The 26,506-nt window shown below is 36.3% G+C and overlaps 2 protein-coding genes across 6 annotated transcripts in view; both read right to left on the bottom strand.

Annotated features, from left to right (window-relative positions):
• Positions 1-1,616: 1,616 nt before the first annotated feature.
• Positions 1,617-4,265, bottom strand: LOC306882204 (RRP12-like protein). 2 transcript variants are annotated; one of them, XM_079436686.1, is made up of 10 exons: positions 4,077-4,265; positions 3,529-3,656; positions 3,351-3,449; positions 3,150-3,241; positions 2,966-3,075; positions 2,768-2,870; positions 2,572-2,687; positions 2,362-2,487; positions 1,918-2,279; positions 1,617-1,835 (listed from the first exon to the last, which is right to left on the bottom strand). In XM_079436686.1, the coding sequence occupies exons 1-6, from the start codon at positions 4,138-4,140 to the stop codon at positions 2,857-2,859; spliced, it is 507 nt and encodes a 168-aa protein (XP_079292812.1). In that variant the 5' UTR covers positions 4,141-4,265; the 3' UTR covers positions 1,617-1,835; positions 1,918-2,279; positions 2,362-2,487; positions 2,572-2,687; positions 2,768-2,856. The 2 variants fall into 2 exon arrangements, with proteins under 2 accessions (XP_079292812.1, XP_079292813.1); XM_079436687.1 differs by lacking the exon at positions 1,617-1,835 and having other exon boundaries at positions 2,045-2,170.
• A 1,493-nt stretch (positions 4,266-5,758) lies between these two features.
• LOC306882553 (ubiquitin domain-containing protein 1-like) overlaps positions 5,759-26,506 on the bottom strand; it is a 33,050-nt gene continuing 12,302 nt past the window's right edge. Inside the window, exons 1-3 of one of the 4 annotated variants that reach the window (XM_079437275.1) lie at positions 10,468-10,667; positions 9,165-9,392; positions 5,763-8,542 (exon numbers count right to left, since the gene is read on the bottom strand). In XM_079437275.1, the coding sequence (XP_079293401.1) occupies positions 8,160-8,542; positions 9,165-9,392; positions 10,468-10,522 (666 nt within the window). In that variant the 5' untranslated portion in view covers positions 10,523-10,667 and the 3' untranslated portion in view covers positions 5,763-8,159. Of the gene's footprint in view, positions 8,543-9,164; positions 9,393-9,564; positions 10,668-26,506 lie in introns of those variants that run through there. The other 3 variants (XM_079437276.1, XM_079437274.1, XM_079437273.1) reach the window with 3 other exon arrangements.

A 26,506-nucleotide genomic window follows, 5' to 3' on the forward strand; every position in this document is an offset into this window, starting at 1 on the left:
ATGCAAAATCAGATAAAGCCAGCAGACACCACCATAAACTGAGTCTGTATCACTATATTATCACAGGGCCCATCAGGGAAAATCCAGTCGAGCTTATTGAGTAAGAGGACATGTCACACATGGCTGTGATCTACACTAACACCATCAATATCCTCTGCTGAAAAACTGTTGCACACGATATACATCACGAGATTTAAATGACTTTTTGATGGGCACACGGGAACCATGTTTTTATAAAGTAATTTAGAAATCATTCTAGGTATGCTTGAAGAAAGCACTACTGTTTAACTGTAGAGACATATTAGTGTTCATGTTTTTTGGGGTTCAATACAAGAATACTATGGGACTTGTAGTTTTTATGGGGTTTTCTGAATAGTTTATTTATATGTCCAACATAGCAAGTCCATAAATACATTTGGCACAAAGCTATGGTCATACTGCTATGTTCTTAAATCCAACCACAGCACACATCAACCAGGACCTCTTGAAATCATCTTTAGAAGAGATACTTCCACAGGAAATTCTCAAAGCAACAGGAAAACAATAAGACTCCAGCCTTAATTTGATTATGCCATGAGAAACGAGGGCAGATCTAGGAAGACTATAACAAAGTGAAGTGACATACTGCCAAGTATGGTGACCCATACTCGGAATCGTGCTCTGTATTTAACCCATCCAACGTGCACACACACACCGTGAACACACACCCGGACCAGTGGGCAGCCATTTATACTGCGGCGCCCGGGGAGCAGTCGGGGGTTCGGTGCCTCAAGGGCACCTCAGTCGTGGTATTGAGGGTGGAGAGAGCGCTGGACATTCATTCCCCCACCTACAATCCCTGCCGGCCCGAGACTCGAACCCGCAACCTTTGGATTGCTAGTCCGACTCTCTAACCATTAGGCCACGACTTCCCCAAAGGATTCAATACAATCTATGTATCACTGCATTTTCTGAAGAAAAGGAGTTGTGGTTCCCCATAAAATTAAAAACAGAGCAAAGCTAGTTGTTTGATTGTTCACCAGGGGAATAAACTAGCCAAAATAGCTCAAAAGTAATGTTCCCACCTTATTTTTAAAGTAAGAATGAACATGTCTGCAGCTATTTATTACTTTTAACATGCAAGGCTACCGGTCATGTGCCCATTACGCTGGTTAATATTCTAAACTGACAATTTGTCATCATATTTTAATTAATTAATGAAACAACTCTGGTTTGTAGTGCAAATAGTTATTCTTCTAGTTATTTACCTATAACAGCGAATGAACGAAGTATTGCACAAAGAAAATAGCTTACTTCTGTCTTGCAAATTAAGGTGGATAGCAGAAGTCACTCTTACCTTTATAATGGAACACTAGTCTAGTTAAAGCCAGAACAGTACAGGTGATCATTGTTACAGAGCCAGTGGCCTAATGGTTAGAGAGTCGGACTCGTAATCCAAAGGTTGCGGGTTTGAGTCTCGGGCCGGCAGGGATTGTAGGTGGGGGGAGTGAATGTCCAGCGCTCTCTCCACCCTCAATACCACGACTGAGGTGCCCTTGAGCAAGGCACCGAACCCCCAACTGCTCCCCGGGCGCCGCAGCATAAATGCCTGCCCACTGCTCCGGGTGTGTGTTCACGGTGTGTGTGTGTTCATGCTGTGTGTTATTATAAAATAAATGATTTCAGCTCATTGCTCACCAAGATACATTTTAATAATGCAAATAAATTAACTAAAAGGTTTTATTCTCACCTTTTATGTTCCCACAAAACCTCACAAATGCATTTCCGATCTCAACTAGAAGAGAGTAAGCATTTTTGCGGGCACCAATAGACATTTCCTTAGGGCAAAGAATGACCTAAACACATTAAAAAGCCCAATATTAAAACTTTCATGAAGAATAACATTCTAATTTAAGACTGATTTATTACGAGACAAACCTCAGGAAGCAGAGCTGTAATAAAATCACAGTGTTCTTCATTCAGCTGCTTCACTATGTGAATCAGACACTTGAGTCTAGGCTGAAAAAGTGTCAAAAAAGCACCACATATTAATCCATTAAAACTTGTGTGTGTAAATATGATTACCTGGTGTTTTTGATTACTTGGTGTTTTTCACAGCTCTCACTCGTTTGGAAGATGAGGCCGCTGTTGTCAGGCCGTCCATAAGCATTGTTTTCAGCTGCTCGAGATTCTGCAGAACAAAAGGGGAAAAGTATGAGGTGAAGTAAGCCAACTGAGTGTTTTTCACATGATCTCTTATGACTGGTATCAGCCAGCTACGCAGGAACTCCAGATCATCACTGCAAAGAAAGAAACATTTCACAGTGTTAATAAACAAATTTTTAATTCAAAAGACTGATATGCACCAGCAAAGTAACTCACTCTGTTCCAGTGATGAGGAGGGGCACAGCTTTCAGGACCACCTCTGGGCCCATGCTCTCCACCGCACCGCCCACAGCCAGATCCAGCTCTCCAGAGAAGGGGAACTGAGGGGTGGCCCGCAGGTCACTGAGGACCACACACACATCTGTGAATAAACTATTGATTATTTAGAAACTCACAAACTACAGAATATACTGTATTTCAGTCAACCTTTATCATTATTGGATGAGCCTAGTTTTCCTGCAGCTCGGTAGAAATAGCCCAGGATCTGCAGCACAAACGGCCAAGAGGCATGAAAATGATAGGACAATCCTTCTTCCACGATACTGAAAGAGACAGAAATTTAGCAAGACCATGCTCTAGAAAAGGGTGACATTACAAAAGATGAAAGTCTCAGGTAGCTCACTGAAACATCTTTAGAATGCAAGCCCCATTTCCAGCTGATGTGTTTGGTAAAAAGGATCCGATCTCAGCCATATGCGGAGCCACACACACTCATTTAACAGAGTCTGGATGGAGAAGGGGAAAGTAACACTTACATACAAGAACAAGAAATCAAAATTCTAACAAATAATACACTGCTGATACACAAAGTGTGACAAACCTTCAGAGTCTGAGTTGCAGCAGAGACTACTTGTGTGTGTGGAGACAGAAGACACGACATGGTGACAGAAGAGACGAGGAAGATGACCAATACTCAGAGAGCTCTCTAAACTAGAGGCCAAAAATGATGTAATGACAAAGATTCCTCACAAAGGCTGCAAACAAAATACTAAAAAAAGGCTTACCTGGAAAGATGAACATGGGCTTTTTCTATTACAGCAAGCCATGCTAGTAAAGGCTGCAGATCATTCTCACTTGGAACATAGTCATATAGAGCCTGGAAGAAAGTTGTTGGAAGATGTGTCAATCCACACATTGGGAAATTAAAATGCAGAATCACATCTTTCTGAGACCATGTACATGTGTTTCTTGATTATCATACTCACTATGATGATCTGCGCATTCAGCTCTGCAGACATGCTGGCAGGACTAGGCTTGCTGCTGAAGAGCTTGTGGAAAGCCTGCATTGCATTTGCTGTTACCAGCTTCAGAGAAACAGAGACAGGTGTTAAGAATTGATAAGTCAATGAAAACGAAAATGTATACCTTAAACTGCTCTCTTACCACATGGCTAAGGGTCATCACACGGAGAAGGGTCTCACAGCATGATTTTACAGAGCTCAGAGGAAGAGCAGACAGCAGGTCTTTTAGAAGACCAAGCACATGCAGGGTGGTAGTGTCTTCTTTGCTGCCTTGAGATGGATAGAAATATAATCACTCAATCAGTAAGCAGAAAATTATTTCAGTCTGTAAAATTGAAGAAAAAAAAAAACAAAACAGATTTGTGTCCACTAAATGTAATGGACACTAGATGGTGCTATGGGGTAATTTTTGCTGCACAACTGCCTACACAATAACTTAATGCAGCTTGATTTTCAACATTAAATTGTATGTTTTATATAAAACTAAAATGCTTTTGAAAAATACAAATTATTAATTTACACACTTAAAGGTTTAGTTCCACCAAAAATGAACAAGCAGTGAGTATTTTTAAAATTATTTTAAAATTATTTAGTGGTAGTCTCAGATGCTGGATAATTTCACCTGTTATCAAAAGCAAGTGCTATTACTCGTTTTGAGCATTCTGACAGTAAGAACATGAGTTCACTGACCTCCTGACTGCTCCAATTCTTTGCAGCAGAATTTGGCTGTGGCGGCTGCAAAGAATTGGAGCATGAGGTTTTCTCTGTCAAGGCTTGATCCTCCATGGCATCTCCTGCATCCATGGCATCACTGCTTCTCTGCAGAGATCCTGCCTGAAGCTCATTGTGGAGTTTCAAGGCATCTACAGTCAGATCACTTTTTTCTGTTTAAATATAGATAGAGGTTTGGTGAATCTCACGTTCGCATCAACCAGCCCATCTCAACACATTGTTATGACATCCTAGTCACGAATACAGTCCAAACTTGGGCAGTTCATCAACTAACTGTCAGAAATTAAAAACACGCTATGATTTAAACTGCGTTTCAATAAACCCGAAATTAAATTAGTCGTCGCCCTCCCAATCAACCAAGCATTATTTTTTTTAGCTTGTTTACGAAGTTCGACCAGCTACCCACGTGTTGTCAGACAGGCCAAAGTCTTACCAGAGGGACTGTGTTGTGAAATATTCGGTGTCTGAGATTTTCGGTGACGCTGGGCGGAGCAAACATGAATATTCATGAGTTTCGCTCATATTCTGTGTTTCGCGTTAAAGCGCCACTGAAAATATTGACTTTTCAGAATAAGAAATGATTCAGTGTAAAGTTGAGCAGGTATTTAGACTACTGTTAATTTTGGCACAATAGTTTGTAGATTGTGTCGTATGTTTAATTATTACAGCTATTAATTTGTTGATGTGCCTGAGGATACACTCCAACTTACTGAGCCAACATACATTTTTGTTTATGTACCTAATTTATTTTGACAATCTTTAAAACTGTTAATAACTGATATAAATATATCTTTGCTGTGTTGACATAAAGTTTCAGTTGTGATCATTCTGGGGTGATTCTTTTTGTTTGCTCAGTTTGTAGCTTATATAACATCAACACAGCTTTAGTAATAAATTCATGTTTTTGTAATATATTTAAATTGTAATATAAACATTCTTAACACAGTGTTTCAAATGGTGTGATGATAAAAGATAAAGTCTTTATATGGCTATTTAGCATTTATGAATACAATAAAGACAACAGGTTATTTTGGTGCTAGTCTTAATCGCAAATGTGTGTATTGAGAAGACGATATATAACCTAAGCCTTTTCTACCCCCCCATTTCTATTCTATTCTATTCTATTGACTGAATATAGATAGATGACAGAGACCAGTGATGCATGTGATTACATGTAATGACCAATTATATATAAGACTCATTTATTAGATGCACTGTTGTGTTGAAGATGGATGAGGCTAAATTCAAAGCACTGACAGACTTTAAAAGATTTGGAAAGATACCTCAGGGTCTTTCCAGACAAGACAAATTTATATTTCTAAGGGCTGAAAGCTTAATTTTTGAAAGTAATGTAAAATGTACACCTGGATTTAGTGGCTTCACTGGTTGTTTATAATGATTTTTATACTTTTTAGATGAAGCTTTGTATTATATAAAAAAAAGAAGGTACTTTGGCAAAAGTGGTCAGAACGAAAAAAAGTGCCCAAGAAATTTTTGAAGAGCTCCACAGCAGCCCAATAGGTGCTCACTGTGGCATTAAAAAACCCTGGATGCCATAAACAAGCGCTTTTATTGGCCTGGTATGTCTGTGGACATCAAAAAATGGGTGAGTTTAATATGTGAATCCTTCGTCATGTTTTCAATCAAGATTCAAGATTTTTATTCGTCACATACACAATTATACAGATTATAACCAGCAGTGAAATGTAAGTTTCATACATCTATTATTACATCAAAACTGATTTTGATAATATATTTTAGGTCAAACACTGTGCTACTTGTCAAAAAAGACAAGTGCTTCTCTGAAGAACCCAACAGAATATACCCCTATCATGGTAATTCATGTTTTTATGAAAAACACAAGGAATATTTTTGTTACAGCTAGTTTATATAGTAAACATGAATGTTTATTAGGTGACACAGCATTGGGATATTGTGGGGATGGATTTAGTGGGAAAGCTTACACCAACGAAAGAAGGCTACCAGTATATCAGTGTGATGGTAGATTACTTCACAAAGTGGTGTGAGGCTTTCCCACTGAAAACCAAAAGTGCAGAGGAGGTAACAGCCTGCATAGTAAAATTGTTCTACACATTTGGTGCCCCTAAAAGACTCCTAACAGATCAAGGCACTGAATTTGTAAATACATTTTACTTGTCCGGGATGATTTCCAGACACGTAAAATGTATTTACAATTTAAAATGATTTATTATTCATTTAAACATGTTCTCAACTTACATAAATTCCCCACATCCAATTAAAGACCATTTTGTCAACTTTTTTATTTTCCTTAATTTCAACATGGGCTGGAACTCATATAAAATATACTATACTAGTTTCAATTTGCTTCATCTTGTATATTATTAAAAGATCAAAAGATAACAAAAAGGTTTCCACTTACACATGACAGGACATATAAGCTGATATTAGGAAAATAATATGATATTAGGAAAATAAACCAGAATTTGTCAGTCAGACATATATTGTTTATTAAAATATGCTGTTAAAAATAAAGCATTCTCTGGTATTTACAGACACACATTCGGATGTGTTTTAAAATTGCTATTTAATAACATTGCATCTTTTTTTTTTTTATCCTTAAATAAATCCTCTCCGTGGTGATTGGCATTATGCCACAAATGTTGTTAACAGAATTTCTCTTGTATTCACTTAATCCAATTCGTAAATGAAGCCAGTCAACCTTTCAATCAAAAATTCAGTAAAAAAAAAAAAACACCTTTAACACAGTATAAAAACCTGTCAAATTTAATAAAAACTTGTGAAATGTTGACAGTGAGAAACTGTTAAATATTACAATATGCAGTAATTGTCCAGTTTAGATCTAGTTGCTTTGTTTCAACATTTATTACAAACCGTATTAATTTAAAATTAATTTTTATTAGAAATAATTAACCTGTCTGTCCTGCAATAAATTATAAAAGCAAAGTCTACAAACAAATGTATACAAAGAACTTCAGAATATGAACACAGGTTGTTGTTGTTTTTTTACAGATAACACAGATACGTAAACGTCTCATAACAGTCTATGATTAGTGCCCTAACAAGATTTTAAAAATCCATACGCTCTAAATTGAAAAGAGTTCTGCTCAGTAATGGACTGCTGACTGAATCAAGGATCAAGGCAAATGATACCACACAGAATATGGAAATGAATATCAACACAAAATAAGTAGGGATATTAAAGCCAAGAAGGCAAGGTATCTAATTTAATATTATACATTTAGTATGCTACAATTATGGATTGCCAAGCATACAGTAAACAGAAACTTAAGAACTGATTTTGCTAAATCTTGAGAATATACCCTCCAATTGCTGTGGAACTATATTAATGTTTTACACATGCTTATATGCATGTATATTTGGCCTTTTAAGCTCCTCATAGATTTAAGAAAATAGACATTTCTGCAAGAAATGTTTGTGTGACTCATATCAAGTTCAAGACATTGATGCTTGCATATAGAACAGCCACAGGCTCAGCACCCGCCTACTTCCACTCGCTATTACGAATCTACATCCCCTCCAGAAGTCTGAGATCCGCTAGTGAGCGGTACCATCACAGAGAGGCTCAAAATCACTTTCCAGAACATTCTCGTTCACCATTCCTGGCTGTTGGAATGATCTTCCCACCACTATCCGAAATGCTGAATCCCTGACAATTTTCAAGCGACAGCTCAAAACTCATCTCTTTCAACACTACTCGACTTCATCCTAAATTACAGAAAAAAAAAAAAAAACTTTGTCTTTCTCTTTATTTATTCCCTCCCTTTCTAGCTTATACTTATTTGAACAATGCCTGAAACTTGGTATTACAAGCACTTCCTCTGTCTGTTTGCCTCTTTAAGAAGAATCGCTTTATGTTTTCCCCAATTGTAAGTCGCTTTGGATAAAAGCGTCTGAAAAATGACTAAACGTAAACGTGCTTAATATTTGAAAAGGACAAGTGTTGAAACTCAAACCTGAATTTATATAATGGAAACATAGGTTTGAGTTCATTGAGTCCCAGTTCAAAGTTTTGTATGTTTAGTTGGGAACAATGGGCTGACTAACAATGACCTGTATTACAAAGTCCTTCTGGATCTTGGTGTCTTGTAAACGTGTTTTATCCGTGAGTAGCTTTCCAGAGAAAAACCAGCGCTGGTGGGTGGTATCAATGTCTTCCTGAATTTGTAGCTGTTTCTTCAGCAGACGAATGGAATCGGCCATCGTGGCGCTGAGGCGAAGGTCTTTTCCAGTAGAGAGACGTACCTTCAGCTGGAACTCCTTCTCCTTTTTCTCCTGTAGCTCAGAGTGTTCAGGCACATTATGATCGTTGCACTCGGACACCAGGTTAACTGGAGGAGCCAAGCAGTATGCCGGGAGCTGATAGCGGTTCCCCAGTTCATCATAGCACTCCATAAGAGACCCTGAAAGAGCAAATCAAAAGGTCCAATTCAGCTCAAATGCTATTGTCATTAAATGCAGAATGTATATTTAGTATATGTATGTATACTACTTTCTAAAAGTTTGGGGTTAGCAAGATTTTTTAAGTCTCTTATGGTCAGCAAGGTTGAATTTTTTTTACTAAAAATACCATAACAACAGTAATATTGTAAATATTATTACATATTTAATTGAACTGTTTACTATTTTAATATATTTTAAAATGTAATTTATTTCTGTGATGACAAAGCTGAATTTTCATTACTCCATTACTCCAGTCTTCAGTGTCGCATCCTTCAAAAATCATTTTATTATGCCGATTTGATGCTCAAGTAACCTTTCTTATTATTATCAATTTTAAAAATGGTTAATATTTTTGTGGAAACCGAAAAAAATCTTTGATAAACAACACTTATGGGAAAAAAAATTGGAACATTATAAATGTTTTTACTGTCACTTTTGATCAATTTAACACAATTAATAATTATTGCATTAATAATTAAATTAAAACTAATAATAAAAAAAAAGGTTGAATTACATTTATAAAATACAAAACAGAAGTATTTTCACTAGATCTGTAGATTAAAATGCTGTTTAAATGTTTACCATGAGGCAGTGTGATGCTGGCTCCATCTACAATAGCCTGCGCCAGTTCATGGTCGTTACATTCAATCGCTACAGCTGCAGTTTTCAGTGCATCCCAGATCTCTTTACGACCATCAAAAGCTGGGGCCGTGTCCCAGAATTCATCTCTTTTACTGCGCAGCTGGCCCTCTGTCATAGGATATTCACTTTTCCACTTGGGCTTATCTTTCTTCAGGGGCTCATTACGCCCTACAAGAGAAAAAGACATAAATGTAGAAATGTCACCTGAACAATCTCCTGATCATTTAGATATGCATTAAGTGGCCAGACCGATGTCTCCGGGTGATATCTGTAAAAATCCTGTTTGGCAAAAATGGTTCTCATTTCATGTTAAAGAATTAGGACAGCAAATACGACTTACATAGTGCATGTGACATCACAGCTTTTGCCCAAAGGAGATTCAGTGGATCTTTCCAAGAATCAGATTTTCCATGCTAGAAGCTTCTCATTGACATGTTGCAAAGATTTCTAAGCACATAAATGGTGGTTTAATAACTATCCTTTAAATGAACTATGAAGCTATGTGGATCAAATGTAATAATGCAGTAAAAATCAGCATCTAAACAATTGTAATAAACCTGCTTTCGAGTCAAAGCAGCTGTCACTGCGACACACTGGGGGGAAAAAACAAATTATTTATAGTGTCTGAGATTACAGACTTAATCGGGTGATGCAAAACAGGATTTAGCCTCTTTCCCATCATGCATCACTCCTAGTCAGATGAGAGTTTACAAGAGGACAATGCCACAAAACAAACACACTCCAGCACTTTCAATTTAAATTAGAAAAAATGAACCAATATCAAACCATTTAGCCTTAATGTCTAAATTTTTCCTTTTTAGTATGCATTCTTCTGATAAACAAAGACTTATAAAGTCCAAGTCCAGGATGCACTGTAATAAACAAGCACGCACATTTAAAGTAATACTGTAATTCCACACACACACAAACCAAACTGACTGTGTAAGTCATCAAACTAAACATGGCCAGTCCATCTAACATCTTGCAGACTTCCTTTTTAATTACTAAATACAGGAGATTAAAAATCTAATTTAATTTGGCTTCCAATGGCAGAGAACGTTGGTGTGACAGAGCAGCTATGAACAAAACTGTATCTGCTAGCATGACCAAAAACCTGCCAAACTATTCTTTAGATGTAGGGTCTTATACTAAAAATAAGTAGGCTACTGTACATCAACAACCTCAGCAGTAGTAGTATCTCTAATCATACACTGCTAGTAATTGTGCGCTGTACGCTACTTACTTTTCAGCACAACTGTTATCGTTGGTTGATAGTCTCTTGAGTTTGCAACTCCCATGGTCTGAGCAGTCACTTATTCCTCTAACCAGTGAAACGTTACTGGACAGTCGCTCCTATGACTTCATGCAGGGGTTTGAGAGACAATCAACTTCACATGCATGGTGCTACAAGATGTCCTGTCACAGCAAAACTCATGACACTCTGCTAGTAGCTTAGACCAGTTTCTTGCAAAATGTACACGCCCATCACGTGTTTTCTAAATCTAAAAATAACAACTGAACAAATATAAATCAAAGCAGATCACCAAGATATCTTCTAGCAGCAAGAAATAGACCTTGCTTTTACAATCCCTGGCTTGAGTTTAGATTTACAAGTGACTTTTTACAGCAAACCTATTCCAGTCAGCTCTATTTTAGACCAGGACGGATAGTCAAAAATAAACTGTAAATCCCAGGATTGTCCAGAGCAGGTGCATCCAAGCACTTCCACAAATACACCTAATCTAAAATGTCCCAATCTTAAAGGATTTCTAGGTAAAGGAAGAACATTTTAGTATTTAAGCAGAGAAGAAGTTTATATAATATCCAATATGTTAATCTTCTTTGCACTGTGCCATCAAAATAAAATAATTCAAAGAAAATTCAAGGAGACTTTCTTTTATGTTTGTTTACTTAAGCCATTTAAGCCCACCGGCAACTATAGTTGCCGCAGGTTATAGTTGTCATTTTCCTTTTGTAAGTATTTTTCTAGATCTTATCCATGTTTTATGTCTAAATGGGATTTCAAGAGAAAAATAAAAGGTATTCACTTCCTTCCTGTCATGTGAGGCTGTCAACTTCCTAACGCCACTTCGGGGAAGCATGGCGAAGGCAAACCCTCCCAAAGAAAGATCATTTTCATGTTACTAATAAATATTTTTTGTTGACATATATAAGAGAGATGGTAGTTCACTTTGTGTCATGATTATTGATTTATTACCCTCATAAAAATTCCACCCCCCTCCCATAACTGGACACCTGTTTGGACACCTGTTTGTACACCCCTAGCCCCCACCGTCTCTAAGCGGCCATTTTATTGACCTTATGGTGAACTTAAGAATTTATGACTGTGTGTGTGTGTGTGTGTGTGTGTGTGGGGCCAATGTTATGTGCTTTAAACTTTAAATGATGAATTTGTGTTAAATGGGTAAAGGGATATTTTATTAAAGTGTTTTCACATACACATCAAGAAAAAAAAACATCAAACATGTACGTAAAACGTACAAAGACTGTTTATTTCCCTACAAGTGTAGACTTAAAACAGGAAAAACGTAGAAAATAAAACCAAAAAAGCATTAGATACTATCTTAAGTCGTTTGACAAAGTTAAATAGAAGAAGTGAGCGCGTTCGTTTAAACCTATTTTGCGGTTTTAAAAAGTTGTGAGTTTATAACAGGTACAAAGTTAGATAATATAGATTCGTTTTTATCTTACGATGGTACGTGTGTTTTTCCCTTACAAGTGGACACTAGTCTTGTTAAAACAGTTTTAGGAAAAACTAAAACAAATAAAAAAGCATTAGATACGCTATTTCCTATCATTAGAATTTAAAACTAGATCGTTTGACAAAGTTAAATAAATAGAAGAGTTGCGAGCACGTTCGTTTATCTATAACAAAAAAGAATCGGATGCGTTAGTTAAAACAATAAGATATTTATCAAAAAACTATGTCTTGCTTTAAAAAAATAGTTTGACTTTATAACAGACATAAAGTTAAATAATATAGAGACGAGTTCTCTTACCGTGAAGTGAAATAAAAAATATCAGACCGTTAAAACACCAGCATAAGATAGCTGTAAAAATCTTCTCGCATTACAATTGAAAACCTAGCATTTGTCCCAACTTAGAAAAGTTAAACAAATGTCTATCTTACGCAGCGTCCGTTTACACAACCTCAAGCTTCTGTGTCAAAACTGAGAATGAGCTGCGGGCCGCTGTCAGGACACACCCACAGCACCGCCCTCTAACGCTGTAAGGAGAGTCTGAAGATTTGCATGTTAAAGAAATTAAAGTAATGTTTTAACATTAGAACAAAGTTATTTTATAAATATTTTACATTTCTCAATTAATGAAACCGTTCACCATTCATCATAAAACTTTTCACTTTAAAAGGTTACATAACCTTCTTGTAAACAAACGCCCCACAGGGGAAAAATGTTGTTTGTTTGTCTTATTTTATTTTAGTTATTCACACTTAACACCTTTTATTTATTTACTCTTTGATATTGTCAATCTTAAAACTTCTAGTGTGCTGCGTCGGTTAAAATACACGTGCGGGAAGAAACTGAAATGATAGCAAATGTTTTGGATTTTCAGTCATAATTAGAGGGGTGGTAAACTTTTTTTTTTTTTTTCTACAACATCTTACGAATGTAAATGTATGTCTCACACAGAGCGACCGAATGAGAAAGTGTGCTGCGCGTCTGGTCGCACGGGCACTGAAACGGTGTTATCTGATCAACGTTGTAAAATAGCTAAAGTTTCTGGGGATTCAACTCATTTGCAATCTAATGAGTTTTTGAGGGGATCTGGCGTCGTAAACTTTGTTAGAACGCGGTCCATTGATTAAAACAGACGGTGTTTCTAACATGTTCAGCGATCAAAGCATCTCTATGGCATCTATTTTACGATGTGCACCTATGCGCGTGTGTCTGTGCGTCTCTGTCGAAGGTTTAGACAAAACTTCCCAACCCGGTCAAAGGAAGTGTAGTTGAGAATTGAGTATTTATAATGTATTTATAATCTATTCGAATGGTGGGGTTTAAATTAACGTTCAGGAAGTGATGAGATAGAAAAAGAAGGCGATAACCACAAACTTAAATAAATACAGGTCCCCAAAGATGACGATTTTAATAAGACGGTCTATAGGAAAACATTCTTTAATTTACTTCATTTACCTATTATTTCTTTGTTTCACTCATATATTTTTCAACCGTCAACACAAACACACACACACACACACACACAAACATTCAACATATCTACACGTAAACATCCACATAAACAACCATACAGTTAAATATTTAAACTTATGATGTCTCATACAAACCTTTTTTAAAGAACGTTTAGAATCACACTGGGTATCTTTACAAGGTGATGAAAAGCAGCATGATTAAACAATGATACAACTTTTGTTTTAACAAATAAGTTTAACCTAAACTTATAACAAACCTAAAATCATGATCCTTTAGACCAGAGCAAGGATTAGAAGCAGTCAAACGATCCTCTGAGTAAAGCAAGACTCTTACAGAGATTTTTCTTTAGGAATTGGACCTATATTAGACTGAAAATTACTTAAGGTTGTCTGCAACAAAAGTATAAGGTCCCACAAATGCTTCTCAGGATCTTTACAACAGATTAGACTTTCTTTCTCACCTTAAAAACGGTATTATTAACCGCAGAGTTTAAATGTAGCATTTGTTCACAGTATAATGTTCTATTAAAATAAAAACAACTGGTCTATATAGGTTTATCTGACTAAGATTTGATCAAATAACTGATATAAGAAACATGCAAATATTTGATAAGTCCATCTTATCACACCACAACCTGACGTGTCTGATGGTTTATGATGATATCTTACTGATGCACATGTGTTAAGTGTCTGTAAAATAGTTTAAAAAGTCATATTTTTAGCTTTCACGTAGGATTTGTGTCCACGCTCAAGTGGTTTTGTGTAACAGAATCCTGAGACAAATGAAAACAGAATGCGTGAAAGGGTTTTCTCTTTAAGATATTTGTAATGACAGACTAAAAGCTTTATAAAACAATCGTGTGTATGCATTTCTCTCGTACATGTATACAGTAACCGATGAATACACAAAACAGTATTAATACATAACCTCATAAATTCAGCGTAATTCTATCATATCAATCAATAATAAAAGATTTAATTATATACCGTATCAGACTTTCTCTTCAAAACACAAACTTTCTTAAGACTTTTTTAAATGTGTTGAACAATCGGTTTTGGGGGAAAACAGTATAGTTTTGTGTTTCTATTTTAGGATGCTTGTAGTTAATCCCGTCTTTATCTAAAATATTTTTGTATTCAAACTGTCTCACGCACACACACACATGTTGGTTTTAATGTTTTCTGGGGACTCTCCATAGGCGTAATGGTTTTTATACTGAACAAACTGTGTGCGCTATTGCCCTACACCAACCCTACACCTAAACTTAGCCCTCACAGGAGACTTTGTCCATTTTTAGATTTTCAAAAGAACACCATTTAGTATGTTTTTTTTTTTTTAAGCCTTTTGAATTACGGGGACATAGGCAGTGTCCTCATAAACCACCTTCATATTGTAATACCTTTGTCATACCCACGTCATTATACAAATTTGTGTCCTCATAAACCACATAAACATGCACACAGGTACACACAGCTTTCCCGGTCAGCCGCAAATTGCCAACAATATTCTTAACTTTGTTTTATCATTCAGCTGTAGCTAAAACCTATAACGGAGTTATACTATAGATGCTGAAAGAGCTCATTAACCTGTTTAACTCTAAAAATGTTAACAATGTCGCTCACGAGTAGTTTAACAAACAAGGGTACGCTCATAAAACAAGTCTGGAAGCGATTTGAAGCATTCTAACAACAAGCACAACCGCTGCAGAAAATAGCACCGCAGTAGGCTAAACTCTGGATGTGATATCGACCGACTTATCAGATGTTCAACATATTATTACAAGGTCTTGCTTATAGTTTATGATGAAGCTAGAAAAATATAAGAACACAACCAAATCCTAACGCTATTTCACGAAATAACGCAACAACGGGTGCTCCGTTTCAACATATACACGTCAAATCTGTAGTATATCCTATTCTTCTTATATATATCTATCTATATATATATATATATAGATATATATATATTTGTTTACGCTAAATAGCTACGTTTTAACAATTCTTTTTGTTTTTACAAAGATGTTATATTGAACGCGTGTAACTAATACCTCCTTCAAACGTTGCGGCCTTTCAGGTCAGCGAACCACAATACCCAGCATACACCTCAGACTACAAACGTGGCCGTCGGGGATCCATATGCCAAAATGCTCGTGCGTGACAGCGCTCTAAACCATAGGACTTCTGATTATACGGGTGCACAGGTATAAAAAGACACGCATTTCCACACTTTTTGTGAAGTACACGCACCTTTCCGTGTTGTGATGATGTAAACCCTTTTTGTGGTCTCTGTTAGCGACGTGAAGTCCAATTCATTTCTGCGAAACGATTCTTTCCCACAGTTCGGTTCAGTGATTCGGTTCAAATAACCAATTCTTTGTCTCATTAAGTCGTCTCGCTGTAATCAAAATGGGTGTGAAAGGTGGGATAACATATTAACGTGATGTTTTGGTACGTGTCTTACACAACTGTGCGTTACTTAACGTTTTTATTAAGTTTTAATATAAAAGGTAATAGTCTGTTAACAATTTTGATGCTTTTATTATGAAATCGTACAAAGAACCACTAAAGTACGCACTGTTTGTTAACACGGAATACTCAAAATAATAACCTACTACGAGGTTTATTTACAGCATGCCGAATGTAATACAGTTAAACAGAAACATTACAACATTTCAAACTTGTTAAACAACAGCTTCAATACATTCCTCTTATGAAAACGATTAAAATCGAATGCTGTCAAACAGAATGTTGTCTGCAAGTTCCCGACGTGTAAATTACCAACAAGTTCTCAATATTCTCAATATGAAAATATGTTCAAAACGCATAAACATCCATCACGCATATAGTTTGTGCGTCGATTTAACACGTTCTGTACATACGATCAAAAACACGACCGACAGACAGACAAACCCTCAACGATAGCTGAGATGGATCAGGAGGGAGGACAAAATTATTATTATTCGTCACAATAACATACCGGGTCCGAGAAATTTGATACCCTTACTACAGATTTTGCGACATTCTTTATTCTAGTTGTTATTTTCCTCTTATTCAATCATAAACCTGCAAGAGTTAAATTAATTGATAACATTTGAACAAATTCTCTAAGTGAAAAAATGAAATCCTGTGTTTTACGTTCAGATTTGTCTGATCGTTTTGCGATATTGCATCATTCTGTAATTCGGGTTAACGGGGTTAAATTCTCAAAAGAAATACAACAACGATTAAATGACAGTCCTTCTACATGACACCGCTTAAGACTAAACAACACTAAAGGACATCTTTCTGGTCTGTCTACGATGTGTACGTTCACAAGACAAACCTCCACTTCAAATTATTTCCCTTGAGGCGTTTGTCCACTGAATCTTTTTCAACACAACGACATTAAACATTAAAGAGTGTTATCGGTCACTATCGCCATCTTCTGTGAGTCAAATAAAGCAACATCTCTGGCGTACCTAAGCATCTACAATGCGTGCATGCGGTAAACATCTTTGTTTCTCCACTTCTGTCATTTTTGTTAGATGTAATGCAAACAATATTTTGAGAACTATGATGTTCCACGCTTTGTAAAGGTTATAGAAAGAATTCAAACATAATTTTTACATAGGAATTATCTTTGCGCAAAGCCGATCGACTAAAAATCATTGAATTACAAAATGCAAAACTGTATGCACCATTTAAGAAAAATTGCTCTAATGCCTACAGAATACAGAAATCCGCCTCTTGATCTATTGCGACTGGCATTTTACTAAGTCAGACGATCGGCATTACGGATGACGCGGCTCACATTTTGTTTGCTGGACTACATATGCCATTACGCTGTACTGTAGGTGAGACCCTCCCTCTGAGAACCATCAGCATTCGGTGTTTATAGAAATAAATGAAAATTAAGAAAAATGTATTGTGAGTGTTTGACTAAGTCGGTATTTCTTTTTTAGGACAATTATACATCTATTTGATGTGAGACTTCATTAAGGCGTACTGTTTTACACTTACAGCTGCAACGTATCTCACCATCGTACTCAAAGTTACACATTCAGTAAAGTCTGAAGTTGTACGCGATCTTGAAAAGGCTACAGACACAAAATATTAAGGATTTTTTATGCTTCCTATGTAACTCAAGAGTCCGAGTCACTAAGAAAATTATCATATGAATACAGAAAACCCACTCATGATCATCTGGGTTTATTTTTGTAAATGTTGTTTTAAATTACTTTTTTCTTATAACAAACAACTAATACTGAAATCCTCTCTTCTAAATATATTGATACCACTCTATACTTTTTCATTGTTTTTTAGATGAAGACTATTCTCTGAATTCGGTCAATCATGTCGCGACTGCTTGCCGGAAAACATGAACAAATACATTATAAGATAATAAAAGAATAATCCTTGTACAAGAGTTTGTTTAAACCGAGATTGTGATGTACTGCAGATCTTTTTCTGCTCTGTCTACAAAGCGGCCATCAGACACAAGCATCCCCCGATCTTACCGTTTCTCCGTTACATGTACATCTATGTCATTTAGAACACAAAGTTGCACATTACAAATTGAAGATGGTGTGGAAACACTATTTTCTTTGTACGCGTCTCTAAACAGGTCTTTAATAAATAAATCACAGACGTCATGTAGTTGAATTCATTGAAAGGTGCGCATTTTTGGCCGTTTTAGACGGTCTGCCTCAGCACACAGACGCGTTTTAGGTATTCATCTGACCAAAAGGTTTGATCCTGGGGAAACACGCACAACAGCGGCTGTGTTTTGTCACGATTGTCTTCATAATTGATCCGCTTTTATTAAAACAATGCAGTGCGAAGTTACTGTATTCAACAGCACGGTCCCTTGAAATATTTTAGTATATTTTTTCCCCCCTTCTAAATATCTTAACATGTATTTAGCTTAAATATTTTAAGCGTTTACAAAGTTGTCATGCCTGTCGTTGAATTTTATAACATATATTTCACCAAACCTAAAGGACAGAAAATTAGGTTTAGCATAAGTCCGCGTTTCAGCTAAAACGCAAGAGAACTGAGATTTCTTCACTGAGATAATCTACAGAATGTGAAACAAACTCATTAGAGTTACATTAGAGTTTTGGATTCTAGCGCATGTCGAATATTGTTTGTTACTGTTTCACAGGTATAACACCTCATTATTTGAAGACTCATAGGCTGCTGTATAAATCACAAAGTTTTCCACTGTAGTAGGGCGACTCTGAAACCAGACCAAAAATAAATAAATTAGCTTGAGACTTAGTCGTAGCAGTATGACAATTGTTGTTTTTATCTTTCTATGATTTGTTTGTGTTGTTCCGAACCACGGTTTCATTTTACCTATTGTATCGTCATGTGTGATTGTAAAAGTTTTGTCTGTGAGTGTCTTGTTTTTTTTTTACAAACAGTACTGCTGTAATGTTAGCGAACTCTTTGCGTTCGTCAATATTTATGCAAATTTGCTTGATGAAATAAATATACCCTCTTCATTCACAATATTGTATCAGGTATAAGATACAAGATCCTTTCTTATTACATTGATAACAAACAAACAAAAAACTTACTATCTGTACCGCTTAAATAGTTACCTTTAAACGTTTTAAATAATGACATTTTTATGAAGTCAGAGAACAGAACAAGGAGTTGTGACAACCTTTTATTTCAACAATATATCGTTGAGTATACAATCATACATTGAAGTAGTGACAAATTTACAAAGAAGCGGTAGTAACGACATTATACCGGTGGTCTAGCCAGAAAAGAAAATCTCTGCAGACAAACATGTTTTGCTCAAATATAAAATCAACCAGCGATTCAACAATTTCACACGTTATAGAATCACAATTTTTTGCAGCCAACGACGTGCATAAATCTGTTATGCACGTACACAGACAGAGAACCTCGTTAATGTCCATTTCATCCTCACATTCGGACGTTACATCCAGAATTTTTCTGGTTATTAAAAAGGCAGACTCTTTGCCGGTGAGAAACATGCTACTCAAATCAGGCCATGGGTTATTTTTCAGGCTTCTTACAATATCCATTTCGTTCTTGAGATTTTTTACACGCTCTGTATCCCCCGCACAATCGTGATTCGGATCGCAAGCATGCTCGATGACCGTTTGCATCAGTTTGATCATCTGTCCTCGGTAATGCGGTTTAACAGCGGGGTCTATGACGTCTTTTACAAGACACGTTTTTCCAGTACCATAGTCGGACTCCAGTCGCACATCCGCAACATCGCCAGAACTCCGGTCACGATCCATTAGCTTTTGCACAGCCTCAGACGATTTTTCAGAATTCGATTCTTTCCAAGAGATACGTTTTGTCTCCTAACCGATATAGAACGTTGTCCCCGTTTCCTAAAATCTTGATTGACCGTTTTAATCCGCGATGGTCCTGTGGAATTTCGCTTTCAGTTTCCGGTTTATGGTTCAGATCCGCCGAGGCGTTATCAGTAGAAACATTGCGGGGGGCGTCAGGCTCAGATGAATTGGATTCTTGAAGCTGATTCTGTCGATCCATGTATATAACGTTTTGATTGTTTTTGGTAGCTCCGCCGTCTGCACTTTCAAACCTGGTAGCAACGCCGTAACTGAGTTTGTCAGGCCAGTCATCGACGGTTTTAGATTTCGGAACCGCCCTCAACCTGTTGGCTGGTGTACAGGGTGGGTGGGGTTGTCGCCAGGAATTCCTAAACATCGGTCACGGCTAAGATAAGTTTTTTGTTTGTTTGTTATCAATGTAATAAGAAAGGATCTTGTATCTTATACCTGATACAATATTGTGAATGAAGAGGGTATATTTATTTCATCAAGCAAATTTGCATAAATATTGACGAACGCAAAGAGTTCGCTAACATTACAGCAGTACTGTTTGTAAAAAAAAAACAAGACACTCACAGACAAAACTTTTACAATCACACATGACGATACAATAGGTAAAATGAAACCGTGGTTCGGAACAACACAAACAAATCATAGAAAGATAAAAACAACAATTGTCATACTGCTACGACTAAGTCTCAAGCTAATTTATTTATTTTTGGTCTGGTTTCAGAGTCGCCCTACTACAGTGGAAAACTTTGTGATTTATACAGCAGCCTATGAGTCTTCAAATAATGAGGTGTTATACCTGTGAAACAGTAACAAACAATATTCGACATGCGCTAGAATCCAAAACTCTAATGTAACTCTAATGAGTTTGTTTCACATTCTGTAGATTATCTCAGTGAAGAAATCTCAGTTCTCTTGCGTTTTAGCTGAAACGCGGACTTATGCTAAACCTAATTTTCTGTCCTTTAGGTTTGGTGAAATATATGTTATAAAATTCAACGACAGGCATGACAACTTTGTAAACGCTTAACAAACAATATTTAAGCTAAATACATGTTAAGATATTTAGAAGGGGGGAAAAAATATACTAAAATATTTCAAGGGACCGTGCTGTTGAATACAGTAACTTCGCACTGCATTGTTTTAATAAAAGCGGATCAATTATGAAGACAATCGTGACAAAACACAGCCGCTGTTGTGCGTGTTTCCCCAGGATCAAACCTTTTGGTCAGATGAATACCTAAAACGCGTCTGTGTGCTGAGGCAGACCGTCTAAAACGGCCAAAAATGCGCACCTTTCAATGAATTCAACTACATGACGTCTGTGATTTATTTATTAAAGACCTGTTTAGAGACGCGTACAAAGAAAATAGTGTTTCCACACCATCTTCAATTTGTAATGTGCAACTTTGTGTTCTAAATGACATAGATGTACATGTAACGGAGAAACGGTAAGATCGGGGGATGCTTGTGTCTGATGGCCGCTTTGTAGACAGAGCAGAAAAAGATCTGCAGTACATCACAATCTCGGTTTAAACAAACTCTTGTACAAGGATTATTCTTTTATTATCTTATAATGTATTTGTTCATGTTTTCCGGCAAGCAGTCGCGACATGATTGACCGAATTCAGAGAATAGTCTTCATCTAAAAAACAATGAAAAAGTATAGAGTGGTATCAATATATTTAGAAGAGAGGATTTCAGTATTAGTTGTTTGTTATAAGAAAAAAGTAATTTAAAACAACATTTACAAAAATAAACCCAGATGATCATGAGTGGGTTTTCTGTATTCATATGATAATTTTCTTAGTGACTCGGACTCTTGAGTTACATAGGAAGCATAAAAAATCCTTAATATTTTGTGTCTGTAGCCTTTTCAAGATCGCGTACAACTTCAGACTTTACTGAATGTGTAACTTTGAGTACGATGGTGAGATACGTTGCAGCTGTAAGTGTAAAACAGTACGCCTTAATGAAGTCTCACATCAAATAGATGTATAATTGTCCTAAAAAAGAAATACCGACTTAGTCAAACACTCACAATACATTTTTCTTAATTTTCATTTATTTCTATAAACACCGAATGCTGATGGTTCTCAGAGGGAGGGTCTCACCTACAGTACAGCGTAATGTATGGGGGGTGCACCGTGCCATGGATTACCAACCAAAGTCGGCAGTCGTGTAGTTTTTACGTGTGAGAAGGAGTACGTCGCAACACAGACGCGTGACACCAACGCCGGAGAAGGAGTGCGTTGCAACACAGACGCGTGACACCAACGCCGGAGAAGGAGTGCGTCGCAACACAGACGCGTGACACCAATGCCGGAGAAGGAGTGCGTCGCAACACAGACGCGTGACACCAACGCCGGAGAAGGAGTGCGTCGCAACACAGACGCGTGACACCAACGCCGGAGAAGGAGTACTTTGCCACCACAAATAAATTAGTATCTTACCCTCATGTGTTTTTTTCCCCAAGTTTTCTTACTTTCTTTATCAATCATTAACTTTTTTATTTTACTTGCCTGTGTTCTGATGACATTGACTATATCCTTGATACTAATTGTGTATTGCATACAAACTTGTATGTCATTGATGTCATCTCTTTTTACAAACATAATAATGAAAAAAAGACTTCATTTGCATTCTCTTGGAGATTAATGACAAATTATACACCATCAAAATCTCAATTTTATGTTATGTTCACAGCTATTTACAACAACTTCAAATATAAACACAATTAATAATTATAATCTATACACAAAATATTCTGGGATATGTCATTTTTTACTTTTGATGGTGGTAAGAATTTTAATTAACACAGCTGACTATACAATGTGTGAATAGCCTACATTAGCTGACGACTATATGCAATATTATTTTCAGGAGATTAAGTCATTTTAATAGCCTATTATTTTCAAGAAATCAACAATGGCAAAATATATGACAAAAATACTATTCTAATCACAAATTTCAAAACAATGCAGGTTCATTTTCAATTGTTTTAACTAGGGCTATCAGTAATGATTATTTTGTTAATCATCTGCTGAAGATTTTATTTATATATTTTTGGTAATTAAGATAAGTGAACAATATCTTTTAGTACCAATTAAATACATGTAATAAAGTGGCAATAATAATTGGTTGAAATAAAGTATCAAAATGTATAAACAATAAACTTACGTATTTTATGTATGATAAGAAATGCCAGCAGACGGCCTGACGATTGTTGTTAAACTTTACATCACGAGCAAACCACTGTTTATCTAATGTTTAATTGCATTTACTCTGTAATGTTTGGCCACATATTTATGATAGAAATACTACAGCCAACAGTTTAAAGTTTTATTTTGAAACCTTAAACATTTATTTATAAATATATTGATGCATTCTCATGTGTTGCTGGCTATGTTTTTAAGTTGCTACAAATCATTTCAACAGCACAAGTTTTGTCCGCATTCCCAAAAGCAAGTTATTGTAGAAAAAAGTATCAAGCATAGAATAAAATAATACAAGGACCGTAAATGGTTTTGCCTCAAACTCAACTCTGTTGAACAGAACAGTACCAGAGGGTTAAAGGGATAGGATTGTTTATATTGTCCCAAACAAGTATTTATTTTTCTTGCTTCTTTGGAAAATAAAAATTAAAAGGAGACTTATGGAAGACTTTTCCATGTCCCTCAAAAATATGATTATTGAGATTTCTTAAAATAAACAATGGTTCATTGCAGAGAAATTGTGAAAACTCTTGAAACCATTAATATTTACTGTACAGCTCAGCTGTACATATTTATGTTTTCTTGTGTTTTTTCCTATGTTTTTTCTTTTTAAATTGTAAATTGATATTCTCCTTTTGATATTGATATTCAATGTAGGCTATTAGCCTATGGAAGTTTCATCATAACCTGCAGTTTTTTCTTGAACACAGTGTACGCATTTTCCTGTCTCATGTTTTCTCATGTTTCCAAAGGTACTAAATGTATAATCAAATCTAAGTAAATATTTGAATCTTCCTTTCTATTTCTGCTTGTTACTCTATTTACCAGCATTTCTTTGGATGTTATAAAACCATTTTTTCTTTCTGCCATCTACTTTTCACATTGTTTTATTAACTTCATCTCAGTCTTACCAATTTACTTTCATGCCTATATATATATAAAACTTTCCTTTGGCTACCTTTTCACATTTACCTGCCAATGAATATATCCTTACTAACTCAAGAGAATGCATTACAGTAAAACAAAACAATTTGCTTTTAATAAAACAGTCATTAATACAATTTCTAGACAATTCTGAGCCAAACAGAACATGAAATAGATAATTAACTATTAATACTTGCATTAGGTGTTGAGGCAGTTATCAAGGTGTTCAGGGTTGCATGATAATTACAGACAGGTGTGTTGGAGCAGTGTTGGAGCTGAAGTCTGTAGTAGCTCTCCAGGTGCAGGGCCGGAGACCCCTTGTCTATACAAATTATGATATTTTTGGTTATTTCTTTCACCCACTGTTGTAGTGCAGGAGGGGTTCCATTTCATGTTTTGGAGTCTGCACATTTTGTATCTCTCCCTTATCTGACATACACCTTTCAGCACTCTCTATTTTTCCACCATCAAATATTAGTGATTCACATTTCACAAACTTACATGTAAATGGACTATATAAAACTACACTGTCAATACACAAGTTACATAAATCAATGCATTTATGTCCATTCAAAGTTAATACAAATTAATAATATTAGACTAAAACGATTCCTTATATTATAGCTCCATCTAGTGGACAAGGTTAATATCCAAGCCTTCAGGTTGCTGTTGAAATTGCTGATGATTTAGAGCAGTGGCTTTCAATCCTGGAAATAAGGGAGACTTGCAAAATGTGCAGAGCGGTGGGTCCCCAGGACCAGGATTGAAAACCACTGATTTAGAGCAGTGGTTATAATGCCAAAAATACAATTATAATAGTTCAGGAGGAGAACAGCAAATTCTAAACCAGGAGTTCTCAACTGATTAGGGCTGGAGCTAAACTCTGCAGGAAAGTGGACCTTGAAGACCATAGCTGACAACCCCTGGTTCAGAATTTGCTGTTCTCCTCCTGAGCATCAGAAATTCATACATCTATTATAACTGCTCCTCTTTTTGGTCAGAAGTTACCATGTTAGTATTCATTTGTTGTAACAAATTTAATAATAATATAATCATAAAAATCCTTTCTACCATCAACTTTTTACTGTTTCACTTTTTGTAAACTCTTATTTTCCAAAATAGATAAGCTATATACATGAAACCAAGAATGTTTTCACATAATAACTTGTTCTGCACCACATTTAATGTTGAAGATAATGTTAAAAGACTTAAAGAAAATTCAGGCAAGATCACGAAGGAACAAAAAAGAAAGAAAAATTGAGCATAGGCTCTTAGGGCCATAGCATCCAACTTAAAATAATGCCTTTAATGTTCAAAACATGTTTAATTTATTCACTTCAACACTAACATAACAGCCAATACACACACACACACATACATAATACATTAAATAAATGTAGAATTCTTATGGATTATTGCCACTTGTTAGTTAACTAATTACTGTAAAATCTGTATGTATCAGGCGTCATGGAATGCGACGTACATAGAGACGACGTATGTATCAGGCGTCATGGAATGCGACGTACATAGTTCAGACGTACCAATCACACGTCATTTTTTATGTAAATTTCTCACGTACGCCGCCGTCACGTCGCCGCCTAAGATTGGTTCTACAGTGACGTCGCCGTGACGTCGCCGCGGGACTATCGTCTGCCCTCCCTATCAATCCCATTCAAAATTTGACACGGTCTGACGGCGACGGAAGGGTAGACTGCTCCTTCTCCTTCTCCTGCTGAGCCTTAGAACGGCACGGCCTGCCCCTCATATGGGGGGTGCACCGTGCCATGGATTACCAACCAAAGTCGGCAGTCGTGTAGTTTTTACGTGTGAGAAGGAGTACGTCGCAACACAGACGCGTGACACCAACGCCGGAGAAGGAGTTCGTCGCAACACAGACGCGTGACACCAACGCCGGAGAAGGAGTACGTCGCAACACAGACGCGTGACACCAACGCCGGAGAAGGAGTACGTCGCAACACAGACGCGTGACACCAACGCCGGAGAAGGAGTACTTTGCCACCACAATAAATTAGTATCTTACCCTCATGTGTTTTTTTCCCCAAGTTTTCTTACTTTCTTTATCAATCATTAACTTTTTTATTTTACTTTCCTGTGTTCTGATGACATTGACTATATCCTTGATACTAATTGTGTATTGCATACAAACTTGTATGTCATTGATGTCATCTCTGTACTTTTTACAAACATAATAATTAAAAAAATACTTCATTTGCATTCTCTTGGAGATTAATGACAAATTATACACCATCAAAGTCGCAATTTTATGTTATGTTCACAGCTATTTACAACAACTTCAAATATAAACACAATTAATAATTATAATCTATACACAAAATATTCTGGGATATGTCATTCTGAGTTTTTACTTTTGATGGTGGTAAGAATTTTAATTAACACAACTGACTATACAATGTGTGAATAGCCTACATTAGCTCACGACTATATGCAATATTCTTTTCAGGAGATTAAGTCATTTTAATAGCCTATTATTTTCAAGAAATCAACAATGGCAAAATATATGACAAAAATACTATTCTAATCACAAATTTCAAAACAATGCAGGTTCATTTTCAATTGTTTTAACTAGGGCTATCAGTA

This window comes from Barbus barbus (genome assembly GCF_936440315.1).
Source record: "Barbus barbus genome assembly, chromosome: 16".
Classification (NCBI taxonomy): domain Eukaryota; kingdom Metazoa; phylum Chordata; class Actinopteri; order Cypriniformes; family Cyprinidae; genus Barbus; species Barbus barbus.

Bases quoted from the DNA above. Each gene is read 5' to 3' on its own strand.
- LOC306882204 (XM_079436686.1), bottom strand. From the start codon at position 4,140: ATGCTCCAATTCTTTGCAGCCGCCACAGCCAAATTCTGCTGCAAAGAA. The intron at 3,450-3,528 runs GTAAGAGAGCAG...GTTTCTCTGAAG, and splicing joins TGATGACCCTTAGCCATGTG to CTGGTAACAGCAAATGCAAT. The intron at 3,242-3,350 runs GTGAGTATGATA...ACTTTCTTCCAG, and splicing joins TGAATGCGCAGATCATCATA to GCTCTATATGACTATGTTCC.